The sequence below is a fragment of the Alligator sinensis genome, unplaced genomic scaffold (assembly GCF_000455745.1).
Source record: "Alligator sinensis unplaced genomic scaffold, ASM45574v1 scaffold114_1, whole genome shotgun sequence".
NCBI classification, from domain to species: Eukaryota; Metazoa; Chordata; order Crocodylia; family Alligatoridae; genus Alligator; species Alligator sinensis.
The window spans coordinates 1,024,163-1,032,373 of record NW_005842525.1 but is presented as its reverse complement, the minus strand read 5'-3'; the positions used below and the strand labels follow the sequence as shown (position 1 = coordinate 1,032,373).

General features: G+C 43.6%; 1 protein-coding gene across 1 annotated transcript in view; it reads left to right on the top strand.

The window, feature by feature from the left end:
• Nucleotides 1-7,952, top strand: part of LOC102387370 (phosphatidylcholine translocator ABCB4-like) — a 102,772-nt gene extending 94,820 nt beyond the window's left edge. Inside the window, 3 exon segments of the mRNA XM_025213365.1 lie at nucleotides 318-524; nucleotides 2,770-2,916; nucleotides 7,740-7,952. Of these exon segments, the coding sequence (XP_025069150.1) occupies nucleotides 318-524; nucleotides 2,770-2,916; nucleotides 7,740-7,952 (567 nt within the window).
• Nucleotides 7,953-8,211: the final 259 nt, after the last annotated feature.

Sequence of the window (8,211 nt, the reverse complement as noted above, 5' to 3'; positions counted from 1 at the left end):
TTCCCCACCTTCCTTACTTAAACAGCATCCTAATGAAATCTTGACTTCCAAGAGACAGGACCCGAGGTATCAGAGAGCATCACATCCTTTTTTATAGTCCAGCCCTCAGACCATTCTGAGATGTGGGGAAAAGTAAGAGGGAGGGAAACATGAACACTCAAATGAGCATTATTAAGAGAAGGTTTCAGTGCCCCACCTGTAAGGATTGACATGACCATGAAAGTGAATGTGCAGAGTCTATCACAAAGAAGTGTGATGCAAGGTAATCTCAGTTTAATTTATATGCTTCTGAAATGAAAGGTCTCTTGCTTTTTTAGTTGCTGGACGGCCAAAATGCAAAAGCATTAAATATCCAATGGCTTCGAGCTCAGATTGGTATTGTCTCACAAGAACCAATTCTGTTTGACTGCACGATTGCTGAGAACATTGCATATGGAGATAACAGCAGAGAGGTGTCACATGAAGAGATTGTCAGTGCAGCAAAAGCAGCAAACATCCATTCCTTCATTGACTCTCTACCAAATGTAAGTTAAACCTGTCTTTCCTACCCCAAATTAAATGTTTTCAACAAGGAAAAATAAGGTGTTGTGCTTTTTCATGCTTTTCTGAGATTAGAAAGAAAGCAGAAGTGTGTGTTTTCTCCGTGTTGGTTTACTCCATTAGAAATTCAAGTTTTGTCTCACTTTTTTTCTGAAAGACTCTGAACAAGTGGACAACTAAAGGTTTAGGCCAGCAGAAAAGACTGAAATTCAGATTTTGATAGCTTCCTGGTGGCACAAACCTGTAGCCATGGCTTCCTCTTAAAAGGTCATGAGCTCAAATCCCCGTGGGCCTTTGGGCAATAAGTGAAAGTTTTGGTACTTTGTTCAGTAGATGATCTCTTGATCATGTCCCTTCTCATTATGTGTTTCTAAGAGATGTAATTGCTTTTTAATTAAGATAATTGAAAATGTGTTCTTTTTGTAGTAGAGAGGCTTTACATGATGGGGCTTTGTAGTAGAGTCATCTCAAACATTTAGTAGAAAACACATTTGATAAAGATCTCATTTAGGGCTGAGATACCTTCCAAGCCAAATCAGGCTGAAGACAGGTGTCCTCCAGCTAAACATGTTGAGACAAAATTTAACATTTCTGATATTTCTAAGGTAAAAGAACAGTCAACCTGGGTTGCCTGTATAATCACAGATTTTGTAGGTCACCTTTAAATGCTACTGTGAAGAATTAATATCCCCAGGATATCTGCAGTTTCCTAGAATTAGTAAATGGAATGTAGCACATGGAAATGTCTCATTACAGTTCAAGTTAAATTTTTTCATATATTTTAAATTGGAGTACCCCTCACAGTGAGCTCTACTGTGCATCGTACATTGATTGTGCATCAGTTTAAATTATTTAATGTTTGCATTTTATTCTCTACCAGACATATGAGCATAGTGAATGAGAATGAGCCCCTCTAATAGTTGTAGCTACACTTCTCCAGAGACATCACATGGACTCCTTAGCAGGACTTGCAGAGCCTTGGACTACTGAGACAGGGTGTTTGCTCAGCCCTTCCTGGAACAGTCACCCAAGTACTTGTTAGGAAGAAACACCATTAAAAACTAACAATCTATTTAACATTACTAGATAGTGAAGCAGTTCTGGATACTCTGTATAGAAGGGAGAAAATTGCCATACACAAAAGAAATAGCCAGGGAGCCCCAAGTTACTTTTTCCAGGTAAGGAAAAGGAAAATGTTAAGAGAGCTCAAGGAGTTAAAGTCTCATTAATATTCTTAAAATGTCCTATTTAGCAAACCAAAGCTGAATCAGAACTATAATGTCAAACATGCAATAGGCCTCCAGAGAAATGTGATTTTATTACCATAATCCTTGTCCACCTACGCACCTCTCCATTTACTCCTATTAGCATCTTTTGTTCTGTCTTGTCTTTAATTACTGATAAGCACTTTTGACAACACAGTGCTATAGAGCATCTTTACACATGCTCCAGGATAGTGTGTGTGGGGCGGGGGCAGGAGGGAGGAACTTTAGATTGACTGTTGGTAGCCACTCTAATTAAAACACCCAGTGTCTTGTGTATTCAGTGTCTTGTGCTTCAAAATGGCAGCGGGGGCAGTTTTAAAGCTGGTTCAACAAGCTTTAGTTAAAGTGCCCCCACCACCAATTCGAAGTGCAGGAACACTGAATACATGACACGAAAGCTGCCGGAGCATGCTAATTAGCACACTCCAACACATGCTAATTAGCATGCATCAGAACAGGTGTCAGGCACGTGTATCAGTGCCCATTGTGTCTAGCACATTGGGTCTAGATTATGACTGGGGCCTCTGCATGTTACCATCATGCAAAAAAATACCACAGCTTGAGGGAAGAGAATGTTACTGCTGTTGTTACTGCCTGGGAACTGAAGACCTTGGTTGATTTCCTTGCTGTGATACAGACTTCCTGTTTACACTGGTCAAGCTTCTGTGTACCTCAGTTTCCTTACCGTACAATGAGGTTACTATTCCTTCTCAACCTCTCAGGAATACCCTGAAAAGAAAAACATTTAAGATTTTAAGGTGGTAATATCCTACAGTGAAGAGGCCCCATGGATGGATATTTGTGACCTCCAGTATTTCTGGTCATCTGGCTTCAGATGGCTGCTGACATGGAATAGACCCTCAATCAAAAGTGCAAGTTCTATTGAAGTCAGTATGCTAATGTCTACATCCAAGGCAAATCACTAGTTGGATGCACTTTCTAAAATTCTGTTTATTATATTTAGAAATATAATACCCATGTGGGAGACAAAGGAACTCAGCTCTCTGGTGGTCAGAAGCAGAGGATAGCTATTGCTCGAGCTCTTGTACGTCATCCTCAAGTTCTACTGCTGGATGAAGCGACATCAGCACTTGATACAGAAAGTGAAAAGGTATTTGTTTGGGTTCCTGCTAGCGGGCAGAGTCATGACTGTTCAAACAACTGTTGTGATTTGCCTAGTTACAGCTCTGGAAACAGAATATTTTATGTGACTACAATATGTGGTTTTGGAACTGCAAATGTGGTTTTAGGCTGCAACAAGAGAAGTATTAGGTGCAAGTCACAGGAAGTGGTATTGCCTCTACTCAACACCAGTTAGGCCTCATATGGAGTAATTTCAAGCTCCACTTTTTAAAAAGGACTTGGAGAAATTATAGAGGGTACAGAGGTGGGCAAACAAGATGATCAAAGGCTTGGAAGGCAAGTCATGTGAGGAGAGGCTGAAGGAGCTAGGTATGTTCAGCTGGTGGAGAAGGTGCTAAAGAGAAGAAATGATAGCAGTCCTCAAATACTTGAAGGGCTGCCATAAAGAAGAGGGAAAGCACCTTTCCTCTCTTGCTGCAGAGAGAAGGAATAGCTTGAAGTTGTAGCAAAGTAAGTTAGGTTGGATATCTGGAAAAACTTCTTCACTGTTAGAATAATGAGGAAGTGTAATAGACTGCCTAGGGCAGTTGTGGACTCTGTCATTGGGTGTTCAAGAAGAGGCTGGACAGCTACTGGTCAAGGATGACTTAGCTATGCCTATAATGGGTATATTCTACAATGGGTTTTTTCCCATGCTTCTGGGCTGTGCTGGTTTCTGCCCCTGCCCATTCCTCCTCCTTTCTGTTGCATGTGTCCAGGTGTTTTTAAGCCCTCCCAGAGGCATTGGGTGTTGGCTACAGCCCAGGCTAGGGACTTGGACAGGGTGTGCCAATTCTTCTGCTAGGACCAAAACTTGAGGTTCCTCGCTAGAGGGTCTTGCTTGTCTACTCAGTCAGACCAATCACCATATTTGGAGTCAGGAAGGAATTTTACCCCATGGTCAGATTGGTATGGACTATGGGGGGTTTGCCTTCCTCTGTAGCAAGGGGCATGGCCCTCTACCCAGGATCCCTTGACCATATATTAATAACATCGCATAGAAGCAGGACATTGGCTGCTATGGTTCCCCTGGTTTACCTGTGGCAGGTTAGGGTGTTGGGTCTATATTGTGTCAGGACTGATAGTAGTCCTATGTAAAGTTTGGATAGGAATAGTCCTGCCTCAGGCAGGGGTTGGACTGGATGACCTCTAGAGATCCCTTTCAGCCCTGCTTCTCTATACTTCTGTGATTCTAAGATATGTGATATCTAGACTTCCCTTATTTACACAGCTGTCTGGAATACCTAAATCCAATCATTTCCCTTTCAAACTGTCTTCAATTTTCTATCACACGTTTGATATCAGAAGAACTGAAGTACAGGACCATTTCTGCTTTCCTCCTCTCTTTCCCCCTGGCTCCCCTCCCCATGAGCAGAGAGTTGTAGTAGTCAGAGCAGGAACTAGAGACTAACTGGTTCAGACAGGCATGTGCTTTTGCAAGCAAAAATTATTTCATCAAGTGCCATGAAAAGTACCACCTTGCCCTATCTTCTCCCTTCATAACATCCCTTGGCCCAATTCCCCTTTCCCTGGGACTGTTACCTTTCAGGACTCTCACATCCATTGACAATGTGTAGATACATGTGGGTGCACCTGTACCCCCTGAGTGTGGCAGTGCACCCCTTATGAAAAGGCACTGCCAACACTGCCGATGATGCCTGCGAGCGGTCGCTGCTTGCCACTCCCCCACCCCTCGCTGCTGACGCTGCCAGCAGCATCTGCGGGTGGGTCACCAACCACTGGTCTGTGCTCGCCACCCCCCCACCGCTCGCTGCCAACAGCACTGCAGCTGCCTGCAGGAGCTCCCTGCTTACCACTACAACACTCCCGCCGCTGACAGCACCAGGACCACCTGCCAGAGCTTGCCATCCCAGCCTCTGGGGGCATTTGGCGTTCGTGCTCACATCCATTCAGAACAGGCTTTCTGGAACATGAACCCTGAACCTGGTGCAACACATAAAGCAGCACATAATGTTCCTCCAGCCAGGGTTGGGCATTATTTTTAACCGGCCTTATTCCCTCACAAAGGAATAGCCAGAGTGCCACTGTACGTGGTGATTCCCAATATGTATCTACACAGTAGCCAGGAGCAGAACTGCATCATCTCTTGGGTTGAAGTCCTCCAGGGTTCTAACCAGAGCAGTGGCCCTCATCAGTTGCACAACAAATACAGAGAAACACAAATATGGAAACATGAAACATTTTTAAATGAGCAAGTTTTACATTTTAAATTAACATTTTTAAATATTGTAACCCCAGTGTTAAAAAATTGAGGCAGATCATCTTCAAAATACTGAAACTAGCCTAAAAATCCCCAGATTAAAAAAAAATAAAGTACAGGATCCTTTTAAATTGCTTTCTTGTTGAGGACTTTTGGGTCATGTTTCAAAGTTTCTCTCTGCAGTAGTAAAGGCTAAGACCGTTCTCTTTCTCTCTCTTAAATGAATGTTTTGAGTTTGCCTCACGTTTTTAGCTTGGAGCTGGACTTTAAGAACACTGTTTACCACAAGACGTATGATGAAATTACAGATTTGGCTACACAGATTTACTCACTTAAAACGGCTGGGAATTCCTTTGGAGGGGTAACAGATGAGAAACCCTTCACCCACTGTAAAGATAAGCATAACACAGAGTTTTCCATTGTGTACTCAGAATACATACTAGGGAGTTTTAACTAGGGAAGAATTTTGTTTTAAAACTTCTTTTTAAAAACTAAAATAGCCTAAAAGAAGTGTTGAGTTGAAACCTGTGTAAACTAACCTGGAATAGGGTGGTTTACATCAGGATTGATACCTTCATAATTAATTACCCATGTAGACAAACCCTTAATTTCCATGTGACACTTAATTTATGTTTTAGCCCAAGGGCTAGATTCAGGTGTGTGGGGCTAGGCTGGCACATGTCTAGAGCTGGGTACACAGGGTTAGTCTGACAGGATTGCACTTGCAAACCAATCCCACACAACTCATCCAACCTGTGGGGCCAGAACGTTGTGCATCACAGTTTTAGCTCATTTTAGGCACTTCCCCCATGTGTTGAGACCTTTTTAAGACAGGTCTATAATTAAAATATAAGAGGGGTTCCAGGTCTGTGGCAGAGATGTAGACACTTGTACCACTGCTGTCTGCTGTCAAAATATGGAACCCACATTGAAAATGTTTTTGCATATATTGTTTATCCAGAAAGGCTTGAGGTTGCTCTCTCATAACTTCACTGTGAATTTTCCAGTATTTTCCTTGAAGCCCATCTCCTGCAATCATGAAATGATATGCGAACTCAGCTTCCATTAAAAAAAAAATTACCTGGATGGCTGTAAAGAAGTGTTTTCTAAACATGATCCAGTTCAATTATAAATGCTCAGAAACCAGAGGACAGATAAAGACCCAAAACATTATTTGTAATGATCTATGATTTAATAACATTTTGGAGTTTGACTTGTGCTTTCGGAATGTTTGGGACTGCTAATACTGAAACCTGATCCACAGCTGACAGCAGGTTTCCATGTTTTAAAGCAAATGTAGTCATTATAAAAAACTGATTTTCCTACCTCTTCTTAACACAGGGCAAAAGGAATGAGGGTAGGGCAGTGTGTAACCCTAGAGCTTCTCATTTTGTCTGCTGAGATTTCTACAAAGGATGCTAGTTGCATTGATACATACAGGAACAGATCTATTCACTAACTAGCCAAAGACTACTAGAGGTGCACCGATACATCAGTCCATTTTGTATTGGCACTGATAAAAGGAAAATCAACATTATCAGCAATCAGTTTTTTCTGGCTGATGTGGCTGATAATGCTGCATGCTTGCGTAGCAGCATTATCAGCCACATCACAACCAGCTGGTACGCGTGTTGACAGTAAGGGGATGGGGAGAGGGGAAGGGGTGGGGGGGCAGATCAAGGCCCCTGTGGTGAAGGAGTGGGGCTGGGCATGGAACAGAGCCACAAGCAGCTCGTCCAGGGGGTGGGCAGGAGGTGGCTCCCACCACTGCATGCACCCGGCGGGGAGCCATGGGGGCACTTACTGCTGAGACCTGTGTGCTGGGTGAAGCTGGGTTGCAGCTGGGGCTAGTGCCAGGCTCTTCCCAGCAGGGGGGCTGGGTCAAGGCTGCACTCGGGGTGGGTGGTAGTAGCAGCACTGGAAGGGGGGGGCTACCACCCCGTATCCCCCTCCTCCTAGCACTGCTGCCACCCAGTCTGAGCGCAGTCCTGGCAGTCCCCACACTGGGAAGAACCTGGCGCAGTCCCCACCCCCACATGCAGCAGCAGCCTGCCCTTGCCCCGCACAAAGATATGGGGGCACGTGCCCCCAATGCCCCCCTGGGGGTGTGCACAGTGACAGGAGCCGTGCCCCCCTCTCTCACTGTAGGGGCCCCGATCTGCCTCCCCAACCCCTCTATCCTCCCCCAACCTCTTCCCTCCCAAAAGACTTACCAGCTGGACACTGCTCTCCAAGCTGCCAGGCTGCATATCAGCAATCAGACTGGTATCGGCCAATATGGCTCACTAATAATCGGCCATCAGTATCGGCCCAAAAAATCTTTATCAGTGCACCCCAAAAGACTACCAACCTAGTTCTGTTAGACAAGCCACGTTATCATCAGAGTCAACAGGGTCACTCGTCAATACAGGCTAAATTTAAAACAAAAAACTAGAGATTCAACCCATTACCAACCCCCTAAGTCATTTTTCTCCTTGCTGTTTTGCATTTTAGTTAAAGGATTTAAAATATTATATTACTGACAGCTGTTAAGGATATATCTGAATTACATTTTTAACTTACAAGTATCTTTTGTTCTGGCAATTAAACAGGTTGTCCAAGAAGCATTGGATAAAGCCAGACAAGGTCGCACCTGCATTGTAATAGCTCACCGCCTGTCCACCATCCAGAATGCTGACAAGATAGCAGTGCTCCAGAATGGAAGGATTAAAGAACAAGGAACTCATCAGCAACTCTTGGCTGAAAAGGGCATCTATTATTCACTTGTCAACGTTCAAGCTGGGTCGTGCAATATGTTAATTTAAAGACAGTTCCATATTTCTGAAGTAGGATTGTGCTTCTCTTTCAGTATTGTAAAAGAGCAGCATTACTGAACAGGCTTAGTACTTTTGTTTCAGGAAAAGTCTGTAAACAGAAGAGGTCCCTTAACTTACTGTGAATCATTTTATTAATATCACATCTTGTTGGCTCATGTCCACACCACAAACTTACCAGATCAGGCAGCAGCTCAGATATATCATTTCACTCTGTGAGTGCAACCTCCATAACAAGAAACTGTGTAGA